Raw genomic sequence first — 18,636 nt, forward strand, 5'->3', positions numbered from 1 at the left:
GTCTCGTTCTGAGTGACTTCTGGGATGGAAATATGCATATTTGACAGGTCCATAAATGGTTGCCTTAAAATACATATTTTACCAAATATTTGACACTTATATTGCTATCGATGTATTTTTGGGGAAAGTTGTGTATAAATAAACATTTTGAAACAAAACTGAAAATCGTGTCATGTCTCCTTTAACTGTACTCGACTTTGGTATCGACTTTACTTAATAAGTCTGATTCAGTACTTGATAATCTTGGTGTAGTCTGAAATGGTCTCGACCAAGGCTCGACCTGTCTCGACCAGTCTCGACTCAGTCTCGACCAGTCTTGACCAGTCTCGACAAGTCTCGACAACTCTTGACCTTCAAATTAAGTCTTGACTGGTCTGAATCAGCCCATCTAACAAAATTAAATATTGATCTTACAATATCCAAATTAAATATTGATCTTACTAAATTCCAGGTTTTTTGGTAGTTTGGTTCATTGCTGTGAAATAAAAGAATTAAATTATTAATAGGTAAAAAAAAAGCAAGAATTTTCAGTATTGATTAAATTCATATAGTCATCTTTAATTATTTCTATAACTTTTTCAAATTAACTTGGATTTTCATCAAACTATACAGCTATCTCAGTTATATATTGATCTTACTGAATCCCAGGTCCTTACGTAGTTTGGTGTATTGCTGTCAAATGTAAGAATTAAATTAATCTAGGTCAAAAAAGGTAGAATTTGCAGTTCGGACTAAATTCAGATAGTCATCTTTAAATTTTTTTATAACTTTTTCAAATCAACTTGGATTTTCATCAAACTATACAGCTATCTCAATTATATCTTGATCTTATAGAATGCCAGGTTGTTTGGTACTTTGGTTTATTGTTGTCAAATTTAAGGATTTAATTGAAAGGTAATTAGATAAGCTAGAATTTTCAGTTCAGACTGAATTCAGAGAGTCACCTTTAAATTTGTTTATTGTTTTTATGTTCCTGCTGTCGCAGAGGGGGCATTAAGTTTTACCCTTGTCCGTCTGTACGTCCGTCCGTCCGTACGTCCCAAATTTGGTTTCCGTTCTCTAACTTTTGTTTGCCTCCACAAAATGTTATGAAACTTATACACAATGCTTATTACCACAAAACACAGATCAAGTTTGAATTTTGGGGGTGTCACTTTAACCGTTCTAGAGTTATGCCCCTTTACAAATGGAAAAAATGCTGAATTTTTCGTTCCCATTCTCTAACTTTAGTTTGCCTCAACCAAATGCTATGAAACTTATACACAATGCTTATTACCACAAAATACAGATCAAGTTTGAATTATGGTGGTGTCACTTTAACCATTCTAGAGTTATGCCCCTTTACAAATGGAAAAGTTGCTGAATTTTTCGTTTCCATTCTCTAACTGAAGTTTGACTCAACCACATTTTATGAATACTTATTACCACAAAACTCAGATCAAGTTCAAATTTGGGTAGGGTCACATTAACCGTTCTTCGGTTATGTCCCTTTATAACTTTATATGATATGCAAGCGGGGGCAATATTTGTGTCCCATGGACACATTCCACATTTATTTCAAATTAACTTAAATTTTCATAAAACTATACAGCTATCTCAGTTGTATATTGATCTTACTGAATCCGAGGTTGTTGTTTGCCATATTGCTGTCAAATTTAAGGATTTAATTAATCAAGGTAAAAAAAGCTATGATTTTCAGTCCGGACTAAATTCAGATAGTCATCTTTTTAAGTTCTATTATCATGATATATTAAATTCTTGTTTTAACAAAACAAAGGTGTCATTTTTAAAATTTTATAAAACTTTTTCAAATCAGCTTGGATTTTTATCAAACTTTTCAGATTATCTTTATTATATATTGATCTTACAGAATGCCTGGTTGTTTTGTATGTTGGCGTATTGCTGTCAAAATTAAGAACTTAGTTAATAGGAAAAAAAGGCTAAAATTTTCAGATTTGACTTTATTCAGATAGATACCTATAATTTAAATATTTAAATTTGACAGCAATAAACCAAATTACCAAATAACCTGGTATTTTGTAAGATAAATATATACCGGGTAATGGAGATAGCTGTAGATTTTGATGAAAATCCAAGTTGCTTTGAAATAGTTATAAAAAAATTTAAAGATGACTATCTGAATTTAACCCGAACTATAAATTCTAGCTTTTTTTACCTTGATTAATTAAATCCTTAAATTTGACAGCAATATGCCAAACAACATAACAACCTGGGATTCAGTAAGATCAATATACAATTGAGATAGCTGTATAGTTTTATGAAAATCCAAGTTAATTTGAAAATGTAATAAACAAATTTAAAGGTGACTATCTGAATTCAGTCTGAACTGAAAATTTTAGCTTATTTAATAACCTATCAATTAAATCCTTAAATTTGACAGCAATAAACCAAAGTACCAAACAACCTGGCATTCTATAAGATCAATATATAATTGAAATAGCTGTATAGTTTGATGAAAATCCAAGTTGATTTGAAAAAGTTATAAAAAAATTTAAAGATGACTATCTGAATTTAGTCCGAACTGCAAATTCTACCTTTTTTGACCTAGATTATTTAAATCCTTAAATTTGACAGCAATACACCAAACTACATAACGACCTGGTATTCAGTAAGATCAATATATAACTGAGATAGCTGTATAGATTTATAAAAATCCAATTTTATTTGAAAAAGTAATTAACAAATTTCAAGTTGACTATCTGAATTCAATCTGACTGAAAATTCTTGCTTTTTTTATCTATTAATGAAATCCTCAAATTTGACAGCAATAAATCAAACTACCAAACAACCTGGTTTTCTGTAAGATCAATATATAATTGAGACAGCTGTAGAGTTTTATGAAAATCCAAGTTGATTTGAAAAAGTTATAGAAATAATGAAAGAGGACTATCTGAATTTAGTCCGAACTGCAAATTCTACCTTTTTTGACCTAGATTAATTAAATCCTTAAATTTGACAGCAATACACCAAACTACATAACGACCTGGGATTCAGTAAGATCAATATATAACTGAGATAGCTGTATAGATTTATGAAAATCCAATTTGATTTGAAAAAGTTATAGAAACTATTAAAGATGACTATCTGAATTTAATCAAAACTGAAAAATCTTGCTTTTTTTTTACCTATTAATTAAATTCTTTTATTTCACTGCAATGAACCAAATTACCAAATAACCTTGAATTTTGTAAGATCAATATTTAATTTAGTTAGATTGGCTGATTCAGACCAGTCAAGACTAAATTTGAAGGTCAAAACTAGTTGAGACAGGTTGAGACTGGTCAAGACTGAGTCGAGACTGGTCGAGACAGGTCGACCCTTGGTCGAGACCATTTCAGACTACACCAAGATTTTCAAGTACTGAATCAGACTTATTAAGTAAGGTCGAGACCAAAGTCGAGTACAGTTAAGTACAGTTAATTACTGTCAAGATAATGTCGAGTCTAGTCGAGAAAAAAATCTGTGCCCGACTTTACTAGTCGAGCACAAAATATGGCCTAAACAGTTTAGGGAAAAAGGACCAAAATCAATACTTTTCTAATACTTTGTATAGACTGCTAATTTCTTGACCAATTTCAATGGGGTTTTAATTCAAAGTCTTGAATTCTTAGGGTTCTGTAATATGCTGAATCTAACTCTTTATTTAGATTTTGAATTTTGGGCCCCGTTTTTGAATTTGTCCATATTGAGATCCATAGGGTCCAAAATTAAATTTCGTGTGATTTCAACAAAAATTGAAATCTTGGGGTTCTTTGATATGCTGAATCTAACCATGCTAACCATGTATTTAGATTTTGGATGTTGAACCATAATAGGTAAATGTCCAATTTCAAATTTTTCAGAGCTGTATTAAGCTTTAATGTTGTGTCCATCTTGCCCCAACTGTTCAGGGTTTCACCTCTGCGGTCGTACAAAGCTGTGCCCAACATAGCATTTTATTCTCACTTAATTAGAACTACTGATCATGATTACTTTAAACAATTATATTTGAACAGCAAGGTGCATTAATAATTTTAGTGTCAGAGTCTTGTTGCTTTCTGTTAAAATTTAACTACCAAAAGATCAAAACACTGCTTTGACTGAATGAACAAATATATAATTTCACATTAGTCAAAAGGTTAAAAAATGCTGCAGTGTTGAAATTGTTTAATATTTGAATAAAAAAAGATGTGTGACGGCAACCTAACGACACAAAAAGAAAAACAACATTTAAATTCATTGGTCATATTTTCCCAAGAAGTCCATGAAAATTGGTATCCCACAAGTAATGACCAATCCACAGTATGCGAATCAACTTTAGACAGATGTCTAAACACAAGTTCAAGCTCTAGATTACTCACTTTGAATTCAAAACAGTAACATGAGTAATTTAGAGGGGAAAAAAGTTCAAAAACCTAATTGAAACTAGGAGTTTACGATTCTCTTTTTATTTTTGCAGATGGCTGAAGAACTATTTAAGAATGAAGCTATAACATATGATAATATTAAAGACCTTATAGGACCTCCTCCATATGGAGAGAAGAATAAAATAGAACTTGTTAATACATTATAATTAGCTGTTTCTGCTGACATTTACAATAATAAACCAATGAAAGATTCTTCGGAAATATAAAACTTTATGTCATAGATGAATCATAAACACAAAGATTAGGAGTTAACTAGTTGTCATGGTAATACAATCTTCTTCTGGTGTAAAGATGAATTTGGAATACGGATTAGTGTGACTTAGTTGTCATGTAACTTGCTTAAACATCATTCATTCAATTGAGTGAAGACGTTTTGTTGCCTATTGAAATAAATATATCACAATGTGAATAATGGGTCTCATTTATTGGTGGAATCACCTTTAATTGATATTCAGTTTGGAATCTTAGTTAGGTATACCAAAACATTATAGGTGTATCCTATAAAAATAAGTAGATGTGGCCTCCGCATGAGACCAAATTACATATAAGTTTGAAACAACTATAGGTCACCATATGGCCTTCAACAATGAGCAAAACTCATTCCGCATAGTCAGCTATAAAAGGCTCCGAAATGAAAAGTGTAAAACAATTCAAACAAGAAAACTAATGGCCTGATTTATGTACAAAATAATGAACGAAAGACATATATGATATAGAAACAAATGACAACCACTGAATTACAGGCTCCTGACTTAGGTGTATCCTACCTATTTTACAAGAGGAAGAGAGGAAACTATTTTAAACTATGTAGAATGTTACCAAATGATATGCATTATTGTTTGACAAATGTATAAATCTATAATTGCTGAATTACATTGATATGAAGTTTGAGGTAGATGAAACTGTTTTACACACAGGCTCCAATGACAAAGATCATGTTTTTTCTTATTTAGCATTCACTTCAAGGAACTACATTTGCCAGATTTCATGATTTTTGGTCATAGTGAGAATACAATTACTCTGAGCCTCTAGTCTAAGAAGTCAATATGTGTTTTTTTGTTTGCCACAAATAAAACAAAAAAAGAGTGTACATCTGAATTTTCAGCGAGCCTTTTTTGTAAACTTATAAATCTAATGGATTCATCTTCCCTAAGCTTACGATTTTAAGGTCCAAACCTCAAAGGTAAAGTTCATAGTTTCTAAAACTAACAGTAATTGTGCAGAAAATTGTTTTCTTGGTGCTAAATTAAATATTACATTTGGGATAGTAACCTTATTTCAATACATGGTCACATAAAATGAGAGAGAATCTCTATAAACAGTTAGGAGCATTTCTTTAACAAGTAACTTTCAAGAGAGGTTTAGCGCTATAAAACCAGGTTCAATCCACCATTTTCTACATTTGAAAATGCCTGTACCAAGTCAGGAATATGACAGTTGTTGTCCATTCGTTTGATATGTTTTGTCATTTGATTTTGCCATGTGATTAGGGACTTTCCGATTGAATTTTCCTCGGAGTTCAGTATTTTTGTGATTTTACTTTTTCAAAATTGCCTATACAAGTTATGTAGAAAATGAGACTATTTTAAATATTACTTATAAAGTAACTTTTGTAAATATTATTTTTATATGCGTCTATTTATAAAGATTTTACTAGCTTTAACTAATTTTCACAGACATCTGCTTATTTTTTCCCGTGAAATTAATCCTCCTGAAACACTAAATGCCTTTTTGATGCACTTACATTTCATATCGACGCTTCTGGGTCAAAGATTGGTCTCTTGGTACTATTAAAATATCATTTTTCTTGAAGATCTTAAGATATAAATAGATGGAAACTTGTGATTTAATTAAGACTTGAAGTTATTTATAATTTGTAACCCAAAACAATTACATATGTTATTTAAATAATTCCAATGTCTAACTATTTCAAAGATGTATAAAATAATTTTTTTTTTCGACTATACGTTATGGATAAAAATGGATAACAGCGTGCACAAGCAGTTTGCTTAGAATATGCAAACTATTAAAGGGGACATTAAAGCATTATGCAGAACATAAAAAGCGTTATAAACACTAAATAGAGGTATGTTCTATATATACTATTATATTACTACTCAAGCAAACCGACTTTGTTTTTTAGGAGGTTGAATGTTTCTAAATATGCAATATGTGTAATGCTTAGCCCTAATCCATACCCTGCCATCTGTTTCATTCTACTGGTATTCATGTCGTAGCAGAAGAGCCGTGTAAGGCTTTCCAGTTCCATTTAGTGTTATTGTTTCATATGGAATCCATAGTTAATGCATTTATGTGTACAGTCCATCACAATTTGTATAAGCATGTCACAGTCAACCAAGTTCTGATAGAGCCATACATTAAGTTGTCTAGGTATTACTTTATTTTCTGGAGATACCTTTTACGTGTATGTTTATGACTAGTATATGCTAGTATAAAGTGTTCTTGATCTTCAACTGCTGCTTTACACAATGTAAACAATGGGGATATCTTCTTATCATGTCTTGACCTAACTGTCTGTGGATTATATGTTTGTGTTACTAGTAAGATCTTTATTTCTCCTATGTTCACACTAACTGAGTTGTTCCCTATAAATTGTCATATTTAATGAGGCATAGGGATGGATTTTCTTGTATTTCAGGATATTTCAGTGTCTTCTTCTTATACCGATCTATTAAGTAGATTTCATTCTGATGATATTAACTATCCTTTTCAAGTGTTCCTTTGATGTATGGTGTTGCATAAATCTATTGATAGATTCCATCCCATACTTGGTCGGAGCTTCCGGTACTGTATCTATAATTATACAATGTATTGCTTTTTCAATTTTCATTGCAAGTTGTCGTTATAAGATTTAAAATTCGACTAAGGTATTGTTTCTATATATACAGCTAATCATATTCATCAGCAAGGATAGCACATTTCGGTCTATCCCCATATGGATTGGTACAACCCTAATTTATGCGTATACTGCTGTATTAGCTTCCTGATTTTATAGGCCTGTGGCTGCCTTATATTGTAGTCAAATAAAGGCAAATATCAAGATAATTAAATAATGTACTTGAAAGTTAAAAAAAATTGGGGTGTGGCAAATTTTAATCATGGCAATGATATGGAACTAAAGACTAATTATACATTCTGCATGCATGATCATGGAAGAATTCAAACTAATATAACTTTAACTAACAAGGAAATTGACATTGAACAACAAATATTTGCATCGGAATTAACATCTGTAGGTATATTTAACGTTATTTTTAGACCGAATGGTCTTGCAAATAAAGTCTCGGGTGATTTTTGTCGACCCTGAGACATTTATATCACGAAAGCGAGACATAGCGTCATGGAATTTTTGAAATTTAGACAGAAGCTTGTTTATGTCCAAACGACAGAATCCAGAACAATTTTTTTCCCGTATTAAACTGATAAAGGAATTTATTCTTTTTTACAGTTAACATACCGAATTTTCTGAGGTTAAAGTTTTTCAGTCATCACCAATAACTTTGTCAAACCTTCATGGGATTTTATGACATTTGGACAGAAGCTTGTTTATGACCAACATACAGTATTAAGAGCGAATGTTTGAAAATATTTATTTTTAGCTCACCTGGCCCGAATAACCAAGTGAGCTTTTCTCATGACTTGGCGTCCGTCGTCGTCGTCCATAATCGTTAACTTTTTCAAAAATCTTCTGCTCTGAAACTACTGGGCCAAATTTAACCAAACTTAGCCACAATCATCATTGGGGTATCTAGTTTCAAAAATGTGTCTGATGACCCCGCTTGCCAACCAAGATGGCCAACATGGCTAAAAATAGTACATAGGGGTAAAATTCAAGTTTTGTCTATTATTTTGAAAACTGTTATAAACAGAGAAATTCTGACATTGTCAAAAATGTTCAGAATGTTGAGCTCTACCAATTGTCTATATACGTCAAAACTGTCAGACGACTTCTTATAGGAGTTATTGCCCTCAGATTACAAATTTTATCATTTTTTTTTTCATTTTGCCTATTATCTTGAAAACTATAACAGATAGAGAGAAACTTTAAATCGCAAAAATGATCAACAAGACAAGTTCTACAAATAAGTTTAACTTGGTCGAAATCGTCAGTTGACTCCTTATTAGAGTTATTGCCCTTTGATGACGATTTTTACCAATTGTTTGCGTTTTTGCCTTGTATCTTAAAAATTATAATAGATAGATAGAAACTTAAGTAAGCAAAAATGATCAACAAGACAAGATCTACAATTTAGACAATTTGGAGGAAATCGTCCGACGACTCCTTATAGGCCTGGAGTGAATGCCCTTAAATGAGGATTTGTTTTACCCTCTTTGGTGTTTTGAGCAAAAACTAAAGAAGATAGAGAGAAATTAAACAGACTAAATGATCAGTAATACAAGATCAACAAAACAGAGATTTTTTGTCATGAATTCTATTCTTGTCTACAATGTTGGAGCGTGTCCTTTGTCAAATATGCACATAGACCAAGGTTAGCGACACAGGTTCTTTAGAGCCTCCAGTTATTTTTTCGTTTTTTACTATTAACAAGTAGATACAGTCTGGTGTTAAAGTTTGTTACACATCAATTACTTTGTCAAACCACCATACAATTTTTATGAAACTTTGGGAGAAGCTTTTTAATGATTAAGAGATAATGTCTGTAGCAAACTTTTGAAAATATATTTTTTTCATTTTCAGTATTTTTTCTGTTAGATGGCTTTCGTTGTTTACAGTTAACATTTACAGACAGTCTGGGATTGAATATATTTTACATAACCAATTTGTAAACCTTCATGGATTGTTATGGATCTTAGACTGACGCTTATCTTCAGGACCAAGAATAGCATCTAAAGAAAAGTTTGATTATTTTTCTAATTCTGTATTCTACTGATAAATGGACTAACTTTTTAGGTCAACATTACACTTTTACACTGACAGCAGCAATCACAGGCGAGACACAGGGTTTCGCGGAACCACTTACGAATTTTTCTTTAATTTTTATTACCCGAATATCTACTCGTGGACACAACCAATAATTTATAGCTATGAAGAGCACAGGCAACGGAAATTGTCTTTATGATCGAATAATGAACTCCTGTTTAATGGCCCTCCTCTCCTGGCTCTGCTGTTCCCAGATAAATTCTTAAGTGTTTATTCCATTTTTTCTTTGATCCCTCGATTATCTGAAAAGTTGGTATCAGTGTATGTTGTGGTAATAAAAGGTAAACGTTTCGCTGTCTTATCTTATGCGTGGAAGCGTCCATTATGTACTGAAGTCCTGCTATCGCTACACAAACGAAATGTTTAGCCTACATTCCTTATTCATGGTATTGTGATCCCAAAAAGCAAAACAACAAAGACACATGGAAAAAAAACAAAAAAAGGAATTTATATACAAAAAATTCGTAAGGATTCCGCGGAACCCAGTGTTTCGCCTACTTTTGCTGTTCTTTTGATTGTAAGAAGCTTCTGTCTAAGTTTGGAAAAAATCCAGGATGGTTTATGAATCTAATAAATGTTTTAAAAACTTTAACTGCAGACTGTATGTAATGTTAACTGGAAGAAAAACTAAGTCCATTTATAAGTGATATACTGAAAAACAGGGAATAAATTTTTACAAAATTTCCATCTAGATACTAGCTTTTGATCACAAACAAGCTTCTGTCCCAGTTTGGTTCAAATCCAGGATAGTTAAAGAAAGATATTAAAATTTCAAAAACTTTAACCACAGAGTGAATATTTTTGGATGCCACAGAGTGAATGTAATGTTAACTGGCAGAAAAACTAAGTCCATTTATAAGTAAAATACGGATAAACAGGATTTTTTTTGCAAAATTTACTTCTAGATACTATCTTATGATCATAAACAAGCTTCTGTCCAAGTTTGGTAGAAATCCAGGATAGTTTAAGAAAGTTATTAAAATTTCAAAAAATTAACCACAGAGTGAATTTTTGTGGCCGCCGCCGCCATCACCGCCAACGACGACGACGGAATGTAGGATCGCTATGTCTCGCTTTTGCGACAAAAGTCGCAGGCTCGACAATTATGAGACGCACATTTAGTCAAACTTATTGTATTCAAGGAATAGTTCAGGACCTCCATAATTCGATATCATGATATCCAGAAATATTTAAGGCACTCCACAATTTGATTTAAGAATGTATACAGACATTCTTAAATGAAATTATTGAGATCTTGAAATATTTTAAGAGGTCCTCAATGATGTATGGATATCCTGAATTCGAATTAGGGAGGACCAAAAAACAGTGCACGAGCCTCTTACGTACAGGACTGTCGGCTAGAATAACACCTAATGACATAAATAGATTAGTGTATTAAATAAACGGTGAATTGGTGTGTTCGTATACGTGACACATACAGCCAGTAGTAACATTTGAAACTAAGTAAACACAAAGCTCATAAAAGCTGATGTCCTTATCGTTGGCTATTTTAAGAGGCAGATAAGAACATTATTTTATAATTCTTTTTTCTTTGATTTTTATCATTAACTATTTACTAAAATGATTTCCTGTGAACTTATAATCAGTTGCGTCCTCCCGGAGAACGTTCAAAACATTGAAGAGTTTCTGGATCTCATTGTTTGCAGGGGAGGGGATTTTTTTGCCACTAGACTTTCCACTGTTTATTAAGTTTTAGTTTTTCAAACGGACGATAAAAACACTTCTGGCTAATTGTCATTTTCGGTTATCGTTAACATCAAATGATTGATTTGTTATCGTAATTCATCAGAGATCTAAGTTATTTAGCCGTTACCATTATCAATGAAATCAATATACCATCATTCGTCAGAATCAGTTGATGTGGTTTTTGTTTTTTGTTTTCTGTTTTTTGTTTTTTGTTTTTTGGTGTTTTTGTTTTTATCGTACTGAAGAGATGAAACCAGTGATCTGTTTCACAAAACAATTCACCACTAAAGTCGATTGTAAGACATGAATAATTAAGTATACTTACGAATTTTAGATGTAAGATTTTGTGTGAAACTGATCACAGGATGTTTACCAAAGTCCCTACCAATACATCCAGAATACTAACAAGGTATATAAACGTTTTCAACGTAATCTTATTGTGTGAGTTGGGACGTTGAGATATCAATAGAACAAAACAAGTGTTGTAAACATGAAAGCGTTTTAGGTAATGTCATACAAAAGAAGATTCCATGAACATCACTGCGGTTGCCACTAGTGGAAAAAGAAATTTTCAATCACACAGAGCACATGCGTTCAATCCTAAATGTTTGGAGTTTGTGTTGCTAAATCTGCACTTTGTATATTTCTAATCACTCAGAGTATCTTTTGAAAATCATCGGAAAACGAAATACAACAATAGCTGTCTTTTATTTCGGTAAAGTTGTTGTTTAAGTGACCGTAGTTCAGTGTTTGTCGTGGTTCATATCTGTTATATTTTTTTTTCGTAAGTTGTTTTGTTTTTTATAAATCAGACCGCTAGTTATCTCAATTGAATTGTTTTAAATTTTTAATGTCGGGGCCTTTTATAGCCGCCTATATGGTATTGAAGGCCGTTCGGTTACCCATGATTGTTTATATCAACTTCGTTTGAACTATGGTGGGCATTGTCTCATTGGCAATCATACCACGTCTTCTTATTTTTATATTAGCAAGTCATCCATAACTTATTTGTTAATGAAGAAAAAGCGGAAAAATCACGACATAATAAATAAATAATCCCTAAACTTCATCGTTTTACACGATGTATGATAAATAAAATCAATATAATTTTGTTAATTGTAATAAAGGATTCAGTCAACGCTTCAGTAGAATTCCCTTTAAATCTGACATTTAATGCTGTATTCAATATTTAGAATTTTAAAATGACACTGCGCTGAATTATTAAATATCAACTTTTTGAAACTTATAATATCCATCTTCAATTTTTTGAGGCGGTTTAGTAGGCTGCAGAAATTCGTTAAATCAACATGGAATTAAGAATAGAAGAAACAGTTATTTTTATGTTTTCCATATTTTCTGTTCGTTCATACAACTGTAAGTACATTAGATTATTAAAATTTTTGTTGTGCACTTAGTGAATAAAGGAGTATATATACAATCCAAAACAATCCTGATCATCGCATTTGGTGCATTTTTGTATAATAGAGTCGCTAACCAGGATGGTTCCCTATAACATTGGAACGTGGGAGGAATAAGGGTACACTGTAAACCAACTTATTTTCGCGGATACTTTATTTCGCGTTAAGCCCTTCGTAGCCGACATTGCGGCGATTTATTTTCGCGATTTTTAAATTATTTTGACGTATTTATATAAAGGAAGAAAAAAGTTTCACAAATTCGCGAATATTTATATTCGCGTTATTTTTTCAACTCGCGAAAGTCGCGAAAATAAATCACTCGCGGAATTGTTTTACAGTAAGTGTTTTTTACATCTGGTCTTAGCTTATTCAAATGAATCAAACATTTGTTTCATATGTACTGCAATCAGGCGTATTTCCTTTTATCAAAATTCGACTGTTATGTGTTGTATACAAATAAAAGGAAATGTTGGGCAAATGACACAAAACACACAAAAATAGATTAGAATGTAACCAATATTTTAAGCTCTTATTTTCCCCCAGTTAAGAAAAAATGAGATTAAGGAAGTGAGGTGATTTCTTCTGCATTTATGTCACTCATAGGGTTAAAATCAGAAAATATTCAAAACCTACTGGAACTTTGAGAGTCTATATAATAAAATTTAAAAAAAATTTCAATCATTTTACATATTTCCATGGAATAAAAATTTTTTTCAGTGGTACATTTGCTGTTGAAGACAATTTCAATGCCATTTACAAAATTTATATTTTGTTAAGATTTTGCAATGAATGACGTCATTGCCCTTAATTGAGATTACTTTGTATCTGCAAATAATATATTGAATTAATTGTAACAGATTTTCCATTTGTATAAGTTGTTCTTATGCATCTTTCTTATACACTGACACTTAATTAGAAACTTCACCAGAGAGGTTGTACGGAAGAACGACTTATTTCGTCACTTTATCAGTGTGATGAAAATTTGCAAAACAAACTAAGTTTAGCAACATTAACATGCATATACTTTTATTACATAAATAGATCAAAGACTTAAATTGACGGAATGCATAGAATGCTTATGAGTGTCCATTTGGTATCTTTCGCCTCTCTTTTTAAAAATGGCGTAAAAAATGATTCTCAACATATATTGGTTTGAGCCGTCGTTAGTAAATTTTTGCTGAAAAATGACCAAGTTCCGAAGTCTCGAAAAAAAGAGGGTGAGGAATTCCTTAAACAGTTCCATATTAGCAGCTGACCAATTTCAACATGTATGCAATCAATCGTTGAAGTTTCTGGAATCTAGCTCAAAAACTGTAGAAGATGATTATACAAAACTGGTACTAACATTTGTAAATTTTTCTGAAAAAGTTACTAAGTTCCTTTGTCTTGAAAAATCTTCAAGCAATTCCACATAGAAATTAACACCTTTTACATGTTCGCAATATTTCTGTGAATTTTCAGAAATCTGTGTTGAGATCTGTCGGAGGATTTGATTACAGAAAATAGGTAAATACATTTCCCCAAACGCCTGCGCATCTGCCCGCCATCATCATACAATTTAAGCAGGCGTTTGACTTTGTCCACCACGACAACAAATGTTATTAAATATGAAACAACAAATAGTTAAATTATAACGACCAATAACAACGGATAAATGGTCAAACAGGTTTTTACTTGTAACTTGGAATGCTGTCATTAATGTACGGTTTCCCGACAAAGTTTCATACAAATTGTCATGATCTTATTCAAGCTATGTTTGCATTTATGACAGCTAAGTCAATATGCCGAGGATTTACCCCTTACTTTAGATATGAGAAAAATTATTTTAAAACGGATCAAATATAATTAGGTACACCAGACGTGCGTTTCATCTACATAAGACTCACAAGTGGCACACGAATTGAAGTAGGTCGCTATTTATTTTATAGTTATTGATGAGTAAACGTGATCAATTTAGTTGATTTTACGGGGAGGGGGAGGGGGATGGGTGTGTCTTCCTTAATAAGGTATACATAGACGTGCCGCAGGTATAGGTCACTTTTTTGGAATATGAAATGTACCAATAGGGTACAATTTCACAGAGGTAATATATACCAATGGATAGTCATTTATATTTCAATTGGTTACACATTTTCACCTTCTACTAAGATGTCTGTAAACATAGAGTTCTATCCTATTCACCTAATAATATGAATGATCCCATGTGGGTAACGTCTAATTAAGTTGTCTGGGATAATATATATAAATGGTTTGTGATTTTCCAATGATATAAATGAATGGGTATGGATTTTCGCATAAATCAAGTGAATGGGGTGTATTTTTTATAACTCCAGCCGGACATCTGTACTCAAATTTGTACGCGGAGACCACCCCACCCCTCCGTGACTGATTTACCAAACACACTTTTTATATTTCTTTTTATGTTTAACAAACATTTAATACTGTACTATTACTTTTATAAAATAAATGTACAGAGGCACATAACCCGGAATATGTATTTATTGTGTGTGCACATATCTACATTTTAGAAAAAAAAATGAACATGTGCTAACTACTATCGTTCTAGATTAGAACAGATAATGCATTACATAAGAGGCAACAATTGTTTACTGATGTTCAAATTTCGTAAAATATAGTTTTGCCCGAAGAATTGCTTGTTAAATTTTGATAATTCTGAAGACCAAGATAATGATATACTTTATTTAAAATTTCTTCCGTTTGAATGAATGAAATAATTTCATGTTTCGATGTGGCGTCACACACCAACAACCAGTCATCAATCACTATTAATTAAAAAAACAAAGTTAATAAAGGGGACAATCATGTGTCGAAGCAGGACAAAACGAGGTTATAACATTACGTGGGAAAAGACAAATTACATCGATGAATTCTTATTCATATACAGTAACTCACTGCGTACTACCTGTATATAAAAGAGGGACGAAAGATACCAGAGGGACAGTCAAACTCATCGATCGAAAACAAACTGACAACGCCATGGCCAAATAACAGATGATGTGGGGTATACGTCAAAGGACATCAATATATGACATAAAAAGCACAACATTATATTAGAATTTATACAATATTTTAAGTTCTTATTTGCCTCCAATTAAGAAAAAGTGTGAACAAGGAGGTAGGGCTAATTTTCCCTGTACTTGGTTCACTCATAGGGTTAAAATCAGAACATCATCAAAACGTACTTAAACTTGGAGGGTCTATGTAATATGATTTAGCATCGAATGACATCTTTACCCCTAAAGGACTTTAATTTTTATCTGAAAAACAATATATTGAATCATTTGTAACAGATTTTTCATTTGTTTAAGAAAGTCCTTCTTATACATCTTTCTCATACACTGACACTTAACTAAAAACGTCACCAGAAGGGTGGTGAATAAAAACAACTTATTTCGTTACTTTATCAGTGTGATGAACATTGTCAAAACCAAGTATTATAAATTAAAGAGATGTGGTATGATTGCCATACAATATTTTCCTTTTTTTCTTACAAAAGAAGGCTCTATATGTGTTGCAGTAAATAAATCTGCAACCAGATTTGTATACGACCGCAAAAAAAATAACTTGTGGAACGGTGTATGGATCTCTCTGAAATTATACCACAAGTTTCCATACCACAAAGGGATGGTTAGGATTGGCTTTTGGGGTTTTGCTTCAAACCGTTTAGGAATTAAGGGCAAAAAAGGGGAAAAAACAAGGGTTTCCTGGTTAATGGACAATCAAAAAAAAAAAGTACAATGTTATGTTTCGATTACTTCCCTTACACTGCTTTTACATTATGTATAAAGAAATGTTGTATTGTCTTGAGGTGATTAGCTGTCAATTTATTTTTAGAAGTTACTATTTAAAAATGCTAATTAAGGAATATTAATTTTAGTATGTCATTTTCTATTTTAAGACTTTTATGATGTATTTAAATGGGTAATTATGGTTGCAAACTCCATTGGAAATGAATTGCGTTTATGACAATATCTAGAGGGAAAGAATTTTGTTTTTTTGAAAAAGGTGGAGGTGAAAAAAAATTGGGGTGGGGGTAAAAAAGAAATTGTGAAAAGGGGAGAGGGGCAATTTTTTCTCATTTCAGATTTCAGAAAGTAAAAAGAAAATTTCTTCAAATATTTGTTTTGCCAAAAAAAGGGGGTGGGGGGGGGGGGGGCAATTCGCAACAGCATAGTGTATTGCACAAAAGCGAAAAAAGGGGGTAATTTTTTCATTTGGGGGGAGGGGGGGTCAATTCGCAACAGCATAGTGTATTACACAAAAACAAAAAAATTAATTCAAATCATATAACCAATTCTTAGTTCTTTGACTACAGTTATTCTGTGTCAGAAACCTATTATGTGTCAAATGTTTAATTGCAATCCAAATTCAGACCTGTATCAAGCTTGAATATTGTGTCCATTTTTGCCCCAACTGTTCAGGGTCGTATCCAGCTGCGCTCAGCGAAGCAATTTATTCAAATTAATGTACAAAAGCATGTAATCCAAAATATATATGTATTCAGTGTGCACATATCTACATTTTAAAAGAAGAAAAAAATATGTGTTTACTACTATTTAGATGAGGAACTGTAGTTCTTATGATCCTTATGCTAATTTGTGACAAATTGCGAATAGGTAATTGTCAAAAAATATCACCAGGACCATACGCGCTACGGTTCCACAGCTTACTGCAATCGTTCGATATAATAATAGATAATGCATTAGATTAAAGGCAAAATTTGCTTATTGGTGTTTAAATCTCGTAAAAACAAGCATTTGCCGAAAGAGATGATGATTTAATTTTGAGAACAAAAAACAAGAACGTGAAAAATTTTAGGCACGGCTTTCAAACCAAAAAAATAATTTTTTTAAGTTCAAAAAGATAGCAATAATACATTATAAAGAGATCAGGAGAAAAGCGGAATCTGATGTTCAGTAGTTGTCGTTTGTTGATGTGGTTCTTAAGTGTTTCTCGTTTCTCGTTTTTTAAAAGATTAGACCGTTGGTTTTCCCGTTTGAATGGTTTTACGCTATTATTTTATGGGGCCCTTTATAGCTTGCTGTTCGGTGTGAGCCAAGGCTCCGTGTTGAAGATCGTACTTTGACCTATAATGGTTTACTTTTAACAATTTTGACTTGGATGGGGAATTGTCTCATTGGCACTCATACCACATCTTCTTATATCTATAAACTTCATCTCAGCCATGTTGATAGGTTCAGTGCGCACCATATGTGTTTCTGTTAACCACGTTAGAAAGTAATGGAAGCTTTATTCATAAAATATTCGGAGGCATCGAAAAGGAATGTCCTAAACAGAACAGCTTTAATTGTTTTGCATTAGTTAAATCATACCAGTACTGATAAATGCTACTGGGAGGACAGTTCAACAACAGAGGTACCAAACAAGTGGTAGATAGTTTGACCAATATCAATTAGTAACCATCACACCTTGATAAGGTACTAATAGTCGCAAATTCATAATTTTTTTTTAAACCTGAATATATCGAAGTAAAAACCAGTCATTCATAACTTTTGTTTTTAAAGGTGGAAAGTTGGAAGATCACAGCATATTTAGTTAGTAAAGCAGAAACTGTATCGTTATATTGATTTTCATCAGTTATTGTATATTTTTCCAATAAAATTTAACTTACTCTGTGCAATTAATAATTTCTATTTTACATGACCCTGTCATTGTCCATGTGATAAAATTTTAAGGTATAGAAGTAACACAATCAGTACAATCAACGGACTTTAATTGTAACTTCGAAGTTAACCTCGTATATATTTATAGTAGAGGCGGATTAATATATACATAAATGCATTAGTTCAGCATGGATTTAAGAATTGTAGAAGCTGCTATTTTTATTTTTTTAACATTATCTGTTCGCTCAGAATGAAAAAAACTTAGATTATAAAACGTGTCTTCTTTTTGTGCAATTAGGAGTACGTAGTCAACCTACACCAAACCTGATCATCGCATCTTCTCGTTATAACAGGTATATTGATAGACTAATGTTCGTACGCATACCACTATGTACACAAGAATAATAAAAAAAAATACATATGTGTACATATGCTACACAGGCAGATTACACTTTTGAACACTGTATACGTACCCT

At 32.1% G+C, this 18,636-nt stretch overlaps 1 protein-coding gene across 1 annotated transcript in view; it reads left to right on the top strand.

Annotated features, from left to right (window-relative positions):
- LOC127702095 (paraplegin-like) overlaps positions 1-4,839 on the top strand; it is a 54,120-nt gene extending 49,281 nt beyond the window's left edge. The window contains exon 19 of the mRNA XM_052206112.1: positions 4,460-4,839. Coding sequence (XP_052062072.1) covers positions 4,460-4,573 — 114 coding nt within the window. The 3' untranslated portion in view covers positions 4,574-4,839. The remainder of the gene's footprint in view (positions 1-4,459) is intronic.
- The last annotated feature ends 13,797 nt before the right edge of the window (positions 4,840-18,636 follow it).

This window comes from Mytilus californianus, unplaced genomic scaffold (genome assembly GCF_021869535.1).
Source record: "Mytilus californianus isolate M0D057914Y unplaced genomic scaffold, xbMytCali1.0.p SCAF_5, whole genome shotgun sequence".
Lineage (NCBI taxonomy): Eukaryota > Metazoa > Mollusca > Bivalvia > Mytilida > Mytilidae > Mytilus > Mytilus californianus.